Here is a 16,984-nt window from a genome sequence, read left to right as displayed (position 1 = left end):
CTGATATTCAGGATCACAGGTAAATCTGAATGCAATCGGTATGGACATTTTTACTGCAGGGACAAATGTAATAATTTTACACCCACCGTTCACAGGTCAAGGTCTGAGTGCCGATGTAGATCAGACGCCGAGTGACCTGACTGCTGTCAAACATGCATCTGCTGAGATCCAATGCATCCATCACAAGCAAAGCTACAATACAATCCTTTGGTACCAGCAAACCCAGGATAAACTTAAACTGATGGGATATGTCTATCGCATGAATAAGAACAAAGAGAAAGAATTTGAAGATAAAATAAGCTTGACTGGAGATTCTGGTGTCGGACAGAAATGCTTGATGACTATAAATCAACTGTCTGCAGATGACAGTGCAGTGTACTTCTGTGCAGCTAGTGTACACAGCACTAAATAAGGCACGTCCCTGATGACAAAAACCACCCAAAACACATCTGGCATCAGCCTCTTTCATCATTCGTCTGGGTTTGCACGGTGAGAAAAGCCAGGTTTTGTCCTTCATCATGATTACTGTGGATTATTAGTTCAATTTTTTTCTGGGCTTCATTACCAATTTGACATCAAAACGTCCTTATTGCAATCCTCGTCCAATTCATTCTCGTCCAACTCAGCTCAGCAGATGTCATCTCCAGTCCTCTGATGACATCACTTCCTTTTACCTACTGTAGTCTGTAACACTCTGCAGTTGTGCAACATCAGCATGAGTAGAATTCTTCTTCTATTTCTTCTGATCTTTCTACCAGTTTTGGCTGAAGGTATTCAATTAAACAAAAAACAGACACTAAAATTCTTTTCTTTTCTGAATGTTTTCTGAATTTTTCGGAATGTCTGTGTCCACAGGAGCATCCAAAAGCAACGACGTTGCTCAAACTCCACCCGAGATGCTGGTTTCACCTGTAGATTCTGTGAAGCTTACCTGCAGTCACAGTAATTCTGACTTCTATATGATTCAGTGGTATCAGAAGTCACCGAGAGACACGGCGTTAAAACTCATTGGCTACGTACGATACGACTCTCCAAGCATGGAAGGTTCATACGCTGGTCACTTCAGCGTTACTGGTGATGGCAGGAAAGAATCGGTTTTACATTTTGTCAAGCTAAGTCTGGGCGAAGACACCGGGGTGTATTACTGCGCTGCCAGTGAAGCACAGTGCTGCAGTTCTGAGGGCGCAGCTACAAGAACTCCTGCTTGTTATAATGATAAGATAAAATATTTTAATATTATAACAATATGTTTATCCTAAGAAATGCTGGACACTTTGATTTATTTGTAAATATCTGATAATGTTACTGTTATGTAATGATGTTTCTTATCCATACAGCTTTATTATATACAATTTATTGTTTATTTAACTCCTATTACATCAGGATTATTGGGGAGCCACAAGGCTTGAGATTAACTGTTGAAAACCCCCGGATATCCTCAAAAAACGAGGGAGAGACAGAGAAAACTCACTGTGTGCTTGACTCATTGTTCTTCACAGAAAATGAGTCAAGTTTTTTATAAAATAAGGTGTATACACCACAGACACAGGAGCAGAGATGAAGAAAAGGAGGCGTATCTTCAGATCTTCAGATGGAAACAGGCTAAATATGCTGCAATGTACCAGTAGAGCCATGAAGCGGGGTATGAAGTAAGAGACTTCCCCTCTTCAGTTCACTTTCGTCATTATCACCAGTGAGTCAATATGATCCGACTCCTCATAGGTTTAACTAACCTGATGTTCTATGTTGAAGGTATTCCGAAATGATAATGAATTGAATTTTTATTTTTTTTTTGCAATGTATTTGATTTGTATTTAATTATTTGACTATGACAGACAGACATATTTACTTGTGTTATTGACTTTGACTCTTATTTGACTCTTTTGTATTCTTTTTGTCCTTTAGGTAACAGTGTAAATCAGTCTCCTGAAAACACTGTGATGAAGTCAGACTACTCAGCACAGTTCCAGTGTTCACACAGATTTACACACTTTAATCAAATTCTCTGGTACAAACAGACTCCATATAAAGGTTTAATAGTCCTGGGATATCTGCTGGAAACATTTCCTTATCCTGAGACTGAATATGAACAGAAATTAAAGATGGAGGGGAACGCAAACTTTGGAATGGAAAACAGAATGACCCTGATGAACCTCACCTTGGCCGATACTGGTGTGTATTTCTGTGCAGCCTATACACAGTTACAGCTGTTCCACTCGCCACCACACAAAAACCCCCATCAGGGTTCCATACACCTGCATCAAACCAGCATAACTGACTGATTCAAAGCCCAAGCACAGATGTCATGATGATGATGATGATAATGATGATGATGATTATTTTCTCCTCCTCCAGCTTCTACCCACCCTCATTCTTTCTGAGCACACACAAATACTTCTGCTACTTCACTACTACTTCACCATGGTCTTAATCTTAGCAGTTTTAACTACCATGTTCACCTGGTTTACAGGTAATTATTTACTACCAATGAATAATAAAATTAATCAAGTTTTTTTTTTTTTAAATAACAGAATATCTAAATTTCTATAGGTGATGTTAAGGGAGATGGTGTTACACAGGTTCCCAAAATCAGTTGGGAATATTCCCAGGGTATTGCTGTAATGAATTGCAGCCATGATAAGGATATAAGTCACAATCAGATGTACTGGTTCCGACAGCGTCCAGGAGAAGGAATGAGGCGAGTGGCCTTCACCTTTGTTGGAGGTGAGCCAGACTATGGAGACTTCAGCAAAGATAAATATGAGGCCATTAAAAAAGCTCCAGAGACTGGCACTTTCACAGTGAAGAACCTGAACGCCGAAGACAGCGGCATCTACTTCTGCGCTGACAGCAGGCACAGTGCAGCAACCTTCCAGTGTCCTTTATCAAATATTCCTGACTGAGCTGCAGCGCAATTGCATACCTGCAGGTGGGGATGTAGCTCAGTAACTCTACATTCAGGTATATTCTCACATGTGCAATAGACGTAGATGTAATGTAAACTAGATCAAGTTTAATGTAAAGTAGATCAAGTGCCCAGTAGGGGCCGTCAGGGCCCCATTCATGACAATGGTATTGTCAATGGTATTGTCATGGCTTCATTCATGTACAAAAATGCTTCTCTAGAGACAGAAGTGACAAAATTTCTGCTTCCTTTGGTGATGGACATGACAACTAAAGGATCTGGCATTAGAACAAGCTCTTCTTAAATGCTTTACCTCTGTTCTGTTTCTTTCGTCTCCTTTTTTAACCATCATGATTAGATTATTGATCACCCTAGCTGTATCTTTACTTTCATGTAAGTTCACAAAAGAGAACTTATTCTCAAATTAATTGAATAAAATAAATCAAATTTTAATACACATAATATTTTACTTTATTTAATTTTCTTATAGCGCGATGTGCTGTAAACATTATGTAGACAGCATTGCATGTGGCTGCTAAACAAAATCCTTTAGTCCTGTTATTTCGACAGGTTCAGTTTCATCAGTCAGTAACGATGTTGACCAGTCTCCCCTTGACCTGCTCTGCAAGCCTGGAGAATCTGTGCAGAACACCTGTAACCACAGCATTAGTAGTTATTACACTATACTGTGGTACCAGAGGTTAGAAGGAGAAACGGCCCTGGAACTTGTTAGATATATCTACCACAGTAATCCAGACACAGACACTTCATACAAGGACAATTTCGACATGAGTGGAGACGGGCAGAACATGGCCAATCTGACTTTTAAGGCTGGTTCCAGTGCAGTATATTTCTGTGCTGCAAGTAGAGCACATTGCTGCTGGGATCTTCATTTTACTTCAAAAACCTCTTCCAAGTCGAGAAAACCACCATGAACACCCACTAAATGCTCACCTGCTTAATGCCTAATATTCATGTTAATGAATGAAGAGCCAAGAGATTAAAAATGTATCATACACTATAGCATTATTATTCATCTGGGTGCATACAGCTACGAAAGTGTAGCCCTTGCATTACAATATTTGAGATCATGTGTGAGTACTTGAGATCAAATTCAAACGTCCTTTCCACGCAGCAATGCACACGGTGTATCAAGTTTCACAAAATAGATGCATAATGAAATGTTAAAATGATGTGTCTTGGTCATTATTGTGAAGGGGTGATGATCTGTTCTTTATATATATATAATGCCCACACACTGTGAAGTGACCTGTGGTACTATGGGTGTTCATCTGGTCTGTAATATAAACCAAATACTTTCAGAATGACAAGCATTACTTGGACAATACAACCTATGGCAGCAAAACATAACTATATAAATATAGTTACGTATATGGGGTGGTATCATTGTGTTGTGTTATATTTTCTTCACAAAAAATCTTTTGGTAAGCACTCAGCTTAGGTATGTTGTCCTGAACACACATCACTCTCATGATACCTACACCGTCACAGACAACACCCAATGTTCTGTCTCCTCCCATCAGCAGTTCTTATTAGATCTGTGTTTTGGTTCTGTTTCTTTAGTCTCCATCTCCACAATATGACTGGACATTTCATCACATTAACAACCTCTTTATTCTCCCTTTTTGGTAAGTAACCAAATGAATATAATATTTTAACCATTTCACAAGGAAATAGTTCAATACGATTGCTCAATTCAGATTTATGTAATGATGCTTTTGTTCCTTCTCCAGGTTTGTCATACAGTAATAAAGCTGAGCAGATTCCCCTTGATCTGCAATGCCAGCCTGGAAGCTTCGTACAGATAAACTGTAGCCACCACATTAAAAGCTATGACACTATATTGTGGTACCAAAGGCCAGAGAAAGACATGGCCCTGAAGCTTATTGGATTTGTCTTCTATAAATCAATAACCATTGAAACTCCATTCATAGGCCAGTTCAACGTGAACGGAGATGGGGAGAATTTGTCTACTCTGAGTTTCACCCTGAACCCGTCTGAACGCAATGCTGTGTATTTCTGTGCTGCCAGTAGAGCACAGTGGTGGACTGATGTTCTCTCCTCAACAAAAACCCCCTGGTAATTAACTAGACCACCGAACGCACACCTGCATGAGAGTCCTGGCTCTGAACCTCCCCCTTCAGCTGATGGAGAAATATTTAAACACGTCCAGAAACTATATAATATAATACCTGCCTTGCCTTTATAAGCTGTATGTTTTGTTATAATGAATAATTATCTGCTAAGTGTACCACAGCATCCAGAACTTTATGCTACTTTATGCATTCTATGAAGAGAACAAAACACATGTAGTGAAATCACATCCACTTGTCTAATTTTCTGTTCATGAAACTGACTTGTATAGAGCATTTCCTGCACCATACGACATGATTCATTTTACCGTCTGCTGATTACAACAAAAAAATTACTTATAATGTACTTATTTTGATACTTCCGATAGCAGATAAAGGCAACAATAATCCAATTTCTATGTGGAAGCATGTGTGATGTCACTTCCTCTGTTCTTCTGAATGAAGACCATTAGAACCAATTTCAGGTTTGAACTCACCATGTTCACCAATGCCATTTTCAGCTCACTAGCCTGACTGGCAGGTATGACTATGGTTAAGAATACATCATGGAACAATTGATTCACCCTGGAAGGAAAGTTCTTCAAACTCCATCTGATTTGATCAAGACCTGTGTACCTCCTGGTGTTGAACAGTAACTAGAATAATGCTTTATTGCTGTACTTGCCCTCTACAAATACCACTGTATTGCTGGCATTTAAATGGAGGTTTGTGTTCCACTTGACTTAAAAGAGTAGTGATGCATTCATGCACTTTCACATTCTTCTAACGCAGCCTTAGAAACTAAGACATGCATTCTGACCTCGGATCAGATAAGACAGCCCACGGAATTTAAGCCTGTTCACATTTAAGCATAGTAACAAGGACAACCTCGGTAGCAAGGAGAAGCCCAGTGCCAAACCAACCAGCCAATTAGAACAGAGCTCATCAACATATTAATGAGACAGCCAAATCATTGTAATTATTGTAAATGGGCATGTATAAACACCTCCAAGGTGTTGGACATCTGTGAACAATTTACAATACCTCTCTAGAATGGTTGATGCAGCGTTCTCGGTAACCGTCTCTCTGTTTTGGTTTGTAGGTAAGAATGCTAATGTCAAGCAGGTTTGATGGTTCCTTTTTTAAAGGTAATTCTTTTTTGTAATGCATTGCTCTGCAGGTGGAACGTCATCTCTCATTGTCCACCAAACACCTAAACATCTGCTACAATCAATGGGCAAAGAAGTTAAGATGAATTGTTACCATGGTGATGACAACTATCCTTACATGTTCTGGTACCAGCAGAAGAGGGATGGAGGAGCCATTGACCTGATCGGAATGCTTCACTACGAAAATCCCACACCCGAGGGGAATTTTAAGACGAGATTTAGCCTGAGTGGGCACTCGAAGAAAAATGCCTCCCTGGCTATCACCGACGTTACTTCAGAAGAGAGTGCAGTGTATTACTGTGCTGCTAGTTTTACACAGTCATCCAGATGATCTCTCCACCACACAAGAAATGGCGGCACGCGTACATACACTCAGGGCCTACCGCGTTCGGAAACCACACTCAGCAGCTGTATGTTGCGGCTCGGAGATGAACAGCAGTTGAAATCCTTCCTACAAAACATAACTTTGGATATTCAACAGTATCACATTTAGATTAGATTGGAGTTCTCAATTTATTACCATTTTAACAATTAATAAATTGAACATTTTTCAAAGAATTCAATTCAATTTGTCACATTTATTTCCTAGTGTTTCTGGTCCAGAGAGTCTTCCAGACCAGAATTTTTGATTGGCTTCATTTCTGTCCATCTGTTGTAATTAGAATGAATGCATCCATGGCGTGTCCGACCCTTCGGTCAAGCACACATTTATTTATTAGAACTGACACATTTATTTCTGAGATCTCAGTGCCCTGTGTTTTGAGGCAGTGAGGCAAAATATGTCCTTCTTATCTCCCTGCCACTCCTTCATGACAATTCATTCTTCAGACATAAAGCTTGCTATAGTGCATATTTGAATGTATGACAGACAATTGTGGGAGACAAGGATCAGATGGGGAGTGAGAGAGAATTACCTTTTTTATAAATTACCCTACAGGCTCTGACAGAAAGATAAAATGGAAATAAAAATCTGGTCTCACCTGTTTTGCAAAATCTGCAAATCTGAGTGTGCAGACGATTCGTGGACCAGACGTGTTGCTTGTATTTATTGCAATGAATATTGTTGTGACATCCTAAAAAATCTGATATTTCTGGAGCCTGTTTTTTAAGTCATAATTACTATTTCTAAATGAAGATTATGTTGCTGTTCATTGGTGTAATGAAGAGTTGCACTTCCTGCCATGGCATTATCTTAAGGGACTCCGAACCCAAGTTAAGCGTCATTCACTGGCAAGTCACACTGCATGATGGGTGGGGTATTAATCCTCTGCATATCATGTGTATATTTATTTACAGGTAATAATTCAATCAAGCCTGTGGTCCAGGTAGGTGTGTTGATCTTCATTAATAAATATTTCCAGACTTTCCTCAGGTTCTGTTTCCTGTAATAAAGTTCACCAAGCTCCCAAGGACATGATCGTGAACGAGGGAAAACAAGTTGAGCTCATCTGCTCTCACAAACTTACCAGCTATGACCGAATGCACTGGTATCAGCAGCATGGCTCAGAGCTCAAATATCTCGGGAACCTCTTCTACGACACCGGCTATATGGAGGTGGACAGGATTTCTTTTAGTGGAGATGGAAGGTCCGAAGGGACACTGAAAGTTTCAGATGTCACGCTGCCAGACAGTGCAGTATATTACTGTGCAGCTACTCTACAGATTGTAGTGAAACCTGGATCTGCACGACAAAAACATTTACGGTGGGCCCAGCAGATTAATGAACTTGGCAATTGAGAACAGAAAAGTAACCACAGACTGGTTTAGATACATATTTCTTCTGGAGACATCAAAAGTCATTTGAAATTCATATTCAGAATTTGCAAAAAATATGCATGTGAACTATGCAGAAGGGTAAGGTTCGCATGGCTGCAACAAGCTGCAACACAAATTGTCTCTAGGCATTTCTCACATAAAGACAAAATTGAACTGACTCTTGGTCTCTGACCCCTCAAACCTTCCAAGATAAATTATTGATTATAACAATACATTTTGTTCTGAGTTTCCTACAGTCACAGCTTCCTCAGTGGATCCCGGCATAACTCCACAACCTCGCCATCTGCATCATACATGGACACAGCATGAAGGGTTGATGAGAGGCATCGGAAGTGGTGAAAACACTGAATAATGTGTATGTGTTAAGCATACACACAGGTTGTGTGCAACTGAATCAAATAATGGCCTTAATCACATTAATCATTCAGAATTTGGTTAAAATGCTGAGTTTGCATGCTCTGCAAAAAAAAATTGTAATAATGCCCTTGAATGTGGGACATTTGTTTGTTTTTCGTTTCTGATATCTTTCAATACTTGAATAATAATAACGAAAGCGTATTCTTACTTTCTGCTCCAATAGGGGGAGACAAAACCCCAAAGGTTTTTTATTTTTGATGTAAAGGGGACAATTGTGAATTGTATCACAGCATATCTCCTTAAACACTATGAACCTAAACACACTGAACCAAATTTTAACACACTTAATGTTACATTTTGTATTTTGATGCACTTCATTGCTAAATCTGATTAAAAAGGTAATATTACTAATGCCAAATGTGGAATATCTGTCTTGTACCTAAAAAGACACTAAAAGTTGATTTTTTTTAGATTATTATCATTATGAAAAGGCAGTTTTGTGTGCTGTGATGGAATAGTGGTAATAGAGCAGAGGACACACCTTCTGAGGTCAAGTAAGTATGAGCGCAAACTGGTTTATAATTCAGTGAGAGGAGTGGTTTGGAGCAACATGCTCTCTGTGCTTCTTCTATTATGTCTACTGCATCAAGGTAAGTGCTGGAAATGTGTCCGGAAAACAGTTAATACAATATATATACATTTTTTTTAATTCTCCCATCCTTCTCTGCAGGACTGACCTCGGGCCCCAAGGTTCTCCAGACAAAAGCCTTTTTGAGGGCAGGTGCTGGACACTCAGTGATACTGGACTGCAGTGTGCCCGGAATGAACAGTTACACAATGCAGTGGTACAGGCAAGCTGGGGACCATGGCACAGCGATCGAGTTCCTGATAAAGGAGTACGACAGCAGGGTCAATAACCTTGAGGTGTTCCTCGATACATCTGCAAACAAATTCAGCCTGCAGATCTCCAACCTTTCCCTGGATGACAGCGGCATGTACTACTGTGCAGCAAGTCACAGTGAGTTGTGCAGACTGTGCAGCTTTACAAGAAGCTTCCAGAAGCACCTGTTCTTTTACAGGGGACAGAATTGTAAATCATATCACCTCAGGAAGATCCTGTGGTTTAGAGCATGTCTGATCTACTGTCATGGGTTGTAGGACGTGTCACAAGAATCTTCCATACAATTCCTTGATGATGGTTGTCGGTCAAACATTTCCAACATTGATACCCTTGTAAAACACACACTGAAGGTTGCCGGTTCAAGTCCCGAACCGCCAAGGTGCCACTGAGGTGCCGCTGAGCAAACACATTGCTCCCCAGGCGCCTGATAATGTACGTGTGCGCAGAGAGCCTTCTGCCTTGATGCTACCTCTCTTCAAGACAAATCAGCAATGTTGTCTCTTCAGGAATGTGATGATGACCACCCAAAGGCTGACACGCTCCAAGCACGGCCCACTGAGAAAGGAATGGGAACAGAACTTGTTTTTGCTTTTATTCGGTGTCATTGATGGTTGACATGTTCACCTTTTTTGTTAAGTACAGAACTCCACATGTGTTCCTTCATAGTTTTGATGCATCAGTGAGAATCTACCAATGTAAATGGTCCTGAAAATAAAGAAAACACATTGAATGAGAAGGTGTGTCCAAACTTTTGGCCTGTACTGTATGTGTGACAGTTGCAGTACTTGACCACAAACAGTAGACAGAAGGGGTGAGTGACAGAAGGTGTGCATTATAGAAAAGCCATTAGCATCTTGTCTGCCGCAGCATGAAGTTCCTTCCTCAGTTACTTGTGCTTCTTCACACTGCAGGTAAAAAAAAAGTGAACACATAATCATATTTTTGGAATGTGTGTTTCACATGCTCAACCTTTGCTTCTTTTTTCAACTCAGGCATTGTGTCTGGGGTAAATATATTTCAGGACCCTGAGATTTTATTTATAAAACCACAAACCGACTCAGCAATTCTTTACTGCGTGCATGACGGCAGCAATCACTTCTACATGTACTGGTACAAGCAAGGGAGCGACGGGGAGATGAGGCTATTCGCATTCTCTCTCAACAAAGGCGCCGCGGAAATCGTGGCCCCGTTCGGTGAATCGAAATACACACTGGATCGCCCCAAGGTGCAGAATTCCTCCGTTCAGATCCACAGTGTGGAGGCTGGAGACACGGCAGTGTACTACTGCGCATCCAGTACAACACAGTGACTCAGAACAGCTGCACTGCTGAGCGACAATGCCGCACACACCACCCTCCGCACACACAGGAGGGAGACTCTGCAGCACCCTATGAATCTTATTATTAACCCAGCCACCGTGGATGCAGGTGACAGCGTATTTCCTAAATGGCCAGTAAATGGGCAGGGTGGCACCAGGAAGGGTGTCCGGCATAAAAAAGTCAATTGTGCAGACATCCAGAACGATTGATATGCTGTGGCGATTCTTAATGGAAGACGAAGGCTGTTATTATTATTACTAGTACTGTTAATTTTTATTTTCTATCATTATTATTAGTAGTAGTATTACTGATAATGTTGTGGCTGTTATGCATGTGTATTATGAGGTCAAATGAATCCTTTTATACTAGTGTAAATGGTGTGATATTATTATATATTATTATATCATTTAATAGTATGTATAACTAGTTATTTAGCTTTTTTGTAACATTGTTGTACATTGTTGTCTCTTCTGACCTATTTCAGCTGATAAATGAACACACAGCATCAGTTCCTGTCATGTTCTCTGATGTCATGTGATGAGAGCAAGAATCAGTGACACACTTTCCTGGAGTGGCACTCACCGGAACGAAAATGTGGCAGTTCTATTCAGTTCTGTTTCTTCTGGCCAGTACGTATAAATTTAAGGTTTGGGAAAGAATAGGGACAATGTTTTCTGCTCACATGATGCATGGATTTGGGTTAGACAGGCAATGTTGCTAATTGTGTACTAAATCTTTTTCTTTTTTGCCTGTAGGGTCTGCAGATGGAGTCAAAATTGTGCAGAAACCTCAAGAAATATTCTATAACCCAAGCAAGGATTTGGAGACAATATACTGCGAACACAATGACAGCACTCATTTCTATATGTACTGGTACAAGCAGGGCAGCAAGAAAGACATGCAGCTTCTTGTTTTCTCATCCGCTCCAGAATCAGAAGCTATCGAACCCCCGTTTGACAAGTCGAAATACTCAACACAACGTCCAGTGGTCACAAAGTTCTCTCTTCAGATTAAGAAGCCAGTTGCTGAGGACTCAGCGGTGTATTTCTGTGCTTCCAGTTTAGCACAGTAACTCAGACAAGCACTACCGCTGTACAGAAACCTGCGGGGGGGGTGAAGAAGCGATGCACCACAGTCCGCTGACTCTCAAGTGCACTAATAACACTCACATTATTTGGTATTAAAGCTAGTTACGAACATACTTAATTGTTAATTTCTTATTACAGATTTAATTTCAGGTAATCACAGATTGCTTACGGGGTGCAATATATGTCTGGTCTCCAAAGTTTGCCACTTTGTCCTGAAATGTATTGATGTCAAATGTAAAAAGTGTCAAGTGATAATAATTTATGGCTACATTTGTTTGAAACAGGACTGTTTATATATGTACAAAACGTAAATAAAAATAGACATGAAGTTCTGCTGCCTTCACCATAACTATGTTACTTTATAATATAGATTATGGTTGTTTGGATCCTCACTCACTCCCTATCAATAATAAGAATAGTAATACAACTCAAAATCATGTCTTGTTTGAATCTTATCCTTTGACACTACATAGGCAATCTGACTCCTGCTGTCTCACTATCCAACAAAGATATTTTGTAAATCTGAAAATTCAGAATACTCCTGTGAATACTCCCGAATGCTCCTTTTAAAGCTCTCACTGATATTAGTAAGGACTGCAGCAGAACTGAACCAGTCCTAGAGTCAGACTGCATCAGCTTCTCTCACAAAGCAACAGCAATATGCAGCACACTCTCCTGTTACTGAGTGCCCTCTGATGTCCAATTGAAGTAATATCAGTGGAAAAGTGATGTCTGTGATGCAACTTCCTGGTCCCCCCCGATGACGCTATCTGGTTCATGTTAACGGTGCAAAGGGGGGAGGTCGAATTGTTAAACATTCAAGTCAGGGAAGAATGTTTGACACTGAAGACAATGAGGCTGCTCTTGCTGGTTCTGGAAATACTTCTTTATACCAGTAAGCTCCATCTCAGCTAATGTTTTTAACATAATATTAAAATTATGCTCATATGTGGTTCTGTTTTTTTTCTCCTCCCTTCATTCAGGATCTGCATTTGGTGTAAATGTTGTTCAGGAGCCCCTTATTTTATTATCTAAACCAACGATGGAATCTGGCACAATAACTTGTGAGCACAACGAGAGTGGAACTTACACCATGATCTGGTACAAGCAGGGCAGCTTCAAAGAGATGCAACTAGTGGCTTATTCATTTGGTCAAGATACAGAAACAGTTGAACCTCCATTTAATCCATCAAAATACATAGTGAAACGCACTGACGGCAAAAAATTTACTCTGGATATTAAAAACCTGGAGGCTGGAGACTCTGCGGTTTATTACTGTGGTTGCAGTTATGCACATTAACTCAGATCAGCATCACCACTGTGCAAAAACCTGCAGCACTGGGGCAGGGGGAGCAAAATGAGATGCATGACAAATTATGAATCTGAATTAAGAACAATCATTACTTGTCACATAGTCAAGGTGGCAGAACCACTGTCTCATCCAAAAGAAATACTGCTTAAGAAAAGGAAGGTCTACTATTCATTTACTACAAACAATAGTAATTAATGATAGATTTGACATTTGTTAATTAACATTTTGTCAGTGGATTAATAATGATGATGGCAATGAATCCACCAATATCCACTTAAATTTGGGGGGGGTGGGACATTTTATACCTTAATTTATACCTAGTCTTTACTGTAGTCCATTCCTAAATGGATGTTTTGCACTGGCTATCCACAGTTCCAGAACCCATATGTCTTTGACGTTACAGTTTACATATCCCTCTGATCATTTTAGGGAGTTGTTTTACAGTTTAATGTATTGGTTTACAATAAAGTGATGCAGATTAGTAGAAGAAGAAAGGACACATTCGCACAACATTCACAAGACAAGGGAGTTACTAGACAACTGAAGTACATGGCAAACAAGACATACACAATGACAGGGCAGAGATAGGATGGAAATAGGACACATTTATACCCTGTAGAACAGGTTAACATGATCAGGCAATTAGGAAAATACACACTGAACATAAATACTCCGGAACGAGGAACCAGAGCACCCCCCAGCATCAGGACCATCACAATATGTGAAGTGATTGTTTTTATCATTGTGATACACAGCACAGAACACAGTGAACTGTGTCCTCTAACAGGTCAACAATGTAAACTCATTCTTGCCTGAGCCAGTGAAGGCTTTGATGACTACTTGGAACCAAAAAAAGTAAGACTTTATTAAGACCCAATATCTCGATTCAGATGATGAGACACATTATTATATTTTACATACGATTGAACAAAAGAGATCAAATACTGCCCTCTGCAGGCCAATTTGTTGAGATTATACCCATTGTTCAAACACCTGCAAAACCGCAGTACCAATGTCACACATTCAGTTCTCATCTGTATGACCAGTAGATATTTATACAAGTCAACAAAGCTGCATCAAAAAAGTGATTCATTTATGTAATGCAAATGTAATGGAACATCATTCACGTCTCAGCTGGCAGCTATACACTCATTCCACATATAGTTACATCACAAAGTAATAGGTGGTAATGGGCAGTGGTGGCCTAGCAACCTGGACTCATAGCAAAGTGGACTCATAACCAAATGGTTGTGGGTTCAAATCCAGGTGCCACTGAGGTCCCCATGAGAAAGGTACCGTCCCCACACACTGCTCCCCGGGCGCCTTTCATGGCTGCCCACTGCTCACTAAGATTATGGGTTAAATGCAGAAAACACATTTCATTTTGTGCACCATGTGCTGTGCAGTATATCACTTTAAAAGGTACTTATTGAATAAAAATGATGACCTGTCCATTGCCCCGATGCTTTAAGACATTAAGAAATCATTACTGGATTAAATTTGGGCAGCAGGAACAAAATATATTCCCCTTGAATATATAATACGCATAATTTACAGATTAAACACAATACTATAATAGCTAGTTTAACTGTTGAATACCAGTCAGAAAAATCTTTGATACAATACTGATCTCTGGGTGAGGTTGCCTTATGCTGTCTTGTCAGGCCACCAGCAATGTTTTCACTCCTCTTTTAATTGATTTATGGAGTCTATAAAATGTATGTATGGGGGAAATGGTGTTTTCAAAAATGCCTTCACACCTTTGTGGGGACTTTGTGTACAACTTATGACATAATATAATTTAGTTTCAAAATGTGTGGGTATGTCAAAAACCCTAACTTATCTCAGAAATGATATTATGTCCAGCTGGATATTTCTGCTTTTAAAACGATATTTTTTCGCATGATAGGACAATCTAAAAATCGATATACATGTCTGTGAAGCATAATGAACGACAGTGAGTTGTCTTAGGACGAGGGGGTGGGGTTAAATGTAAGAGTCATATTTAAAGCTTGTGCATGTATAGGCACAGGGGTGAGGAGTGCAGCACGTGACTTAATTCTTGGAACCCTCAAAAATAGCAGCATCGAGTTCCGATTGAGGTGCACACCGAGCAGCACCTGCTGGGAGATCGCTGACGGATAATAGAGAGGAGGAGGGAGAATTATTTGTTTTTGTGTGATGATTTAGCACCGTGGGGACAGGGGGCCACGGTGATACATCTCCATAGAGACGCCGTACAAAAACCTATAGGTATTTGCCAGCCCTGCTGAGGGGTTTCTGAGGGACAAGAAAGCTCAAAACTCACGAAGTTCAACTCATCTTGGATTTTTACTGGATTATAATGTAAACTGTGACTTTTTTTTTTTTTTTTTTGGAGACCAGTGCAGATTTTGATTGATTTTATCTTTTGAGGAATTCATTCAATCACACAACATGTTTGCAATGTACAAGTCTGAATTTAGCCTTGATGGATGGCCAAGGAACTTGTATTTTTTAGCGGTCACATCAGATGTATTATATTTTTGTTTTTTGCTTTTGTGGAGTTTTTTTTAAATATTAATGGGTCTGGATAATTGTTGATGTGGGGAAAAACTGTGTGTCACTGGAAGTCAGGCTTACTTTGGAAATGGAACAAAATTGACAGTATTAGGTAAGTGATTCCATCGCAAGAAAAGATCCTGATTAGAAATTTGCGTTTACTGTACCTCTGTGCCAACGCTAACCCAGCCTACTTTGGCCAAGGCACCAAACTGACCATTCTTGGTAAGATCATGTTGCTTATTTCATATAATAACTAAATGTTACTGGCTGAATGAGAGTTTGCTCAGACAAGAATCTCTTATCTGGGATTTTTGGAACTTTTTGACATGGCCTCTATGTGCTGTGCCAATTATGAAGCATATTTTGGTGCCGGCACAAAACTGACCGTTCTTGGTAAGTAAAATCCAGCTTGATGTGTTTGAATTCAGTGTTCATGCAGTCCTGAACCATTTCATGCTGTCAATGTTGTCCTTAGTGGTGCATAACAGGCATTATTTAGTAATGAAAACAGAAGCACAGAGTCGGCTAAACAGTGCTTCCATGCCCAGAGAAACAGCTTTTTTTTTATTCATGATCTGGGCTGCTGTGCCTCTGGTTTTCAAGCTCACTTTGGTGGAGGAACCAAGTTAACAGTTCTTGGTAAGATAAATAACAATTAAACATCCTTTATGACGGTTCATGTTGATAGACGTTGCGCTGAGAAAGATAAATTACAGTAAAACGTTTGAGTCAGTGTAAGGACGAAGTGTTCAGAGATATTGTATTCCTGACCTGGGGCACTGTGCCACTGGTGGTTATCAAGCTCATTTTGGTGGAGGGACCAAGTTAACAGTACTCGGTAAGGCATTTACAAATTTGTATTTTAACCAATTATTAAAATTGTTAAAACTGGAACAAAACTGGTCCCATTTAGCCTCCCTGCTGTAGATTTTGACTCATGAATGTGATGCTGTGACACTGGCATGTCACAGGCTTACTTCGGCGGAGGGACGAAGTTAACTGTTCTGGGTAAGAAACGTGAAAATGTTTAAACTATATCAGTCCATGAAAACTGCCGCTTTTCAGAAGAAAAGGTGTTCATGGCAGTGTGGCTTGGTGTGGTAGATTTTTATTCATGACCCAGGGCGCTGTGGCTCTGTGAATCAAGCTTACTTTGGCAAAGGGACCAAGTTAACTGTTCTTGGTAAGTGGAGCAGCAATTTAATGTAAATCAATAGATTCACTGTTTCAGTTGTGTGTACAACATGTTACTGAAAACTGAGGTGGAAAAGCCACATAAGAAAATGTCAGATATTTAACTGAATAGAGCAGTTTCGACACAGTAGATTTTTCTTGATTAACCGGGACAATCAGGCTCACTTCGGTGGAGGGACCAAGCTAACGGTTCTTGGTGAGATATATTAAAATGTACATATTTACCACATGCAATTATATAAATTATGCTTTTCAATTTTGGTGCAAAAAAAAATAAATGTGGCAATTCGACCCATGCTAAACAATTAATCATGACCCGGGGGACT

At 39.9% G+C, this 16,984-nt stretch overlaps 1 long non-coding RNA gene and 1 gene segment (V, D, J or C); both read left to right on the top strand.

The window, feature by feature from the left end:
• LOC114785173 (immunoglobulin kappa light chain-like) overlaps positions 1–16,984 on the top strand; it is a 33,154-nt gene that overhangs the window by 11,183 nt on the left and 4,987 nt on the right. Inside the window, 1 exon segment of the C gene segment in view lies at positions 15,816–15,857. Coding sequence covers positions 15,816–15,857 — 42 coding nt within the window.
• Positions 9,889–11,586, top strand: LOC114785187 (uncharacterized). The gene is made up of 4 exons (XR_003749030.1): positions 9,889–10,112; positions 10,194–10,207; positions 11,005–11,149; positions 11,276–11,586. It is a non-coding gene; the product is annotated as an uncharacterized LOC114785187 (long non-coding RNA).

The sequence above is a fragment of the Denticeps clupeoides genome, chromosome 1 (genome assembly GCF_900700375.1).
Source record: "Denticeps clupeoides chromosome 1, fDenClu1.1, whole genome shotgun sequence".
Lineage (NCBI taxonomy): Eukaryota > Metazoa > Chordata > Actinopteri > Clupeiformes > Denticipitidae > Denticeps > Denticeps clupeoides.
The sequence above is the reverse complement of the archived record's forward strand: the minus strand, read 5'-3'. Positions and strand labels throughout refer to the sequence as shown.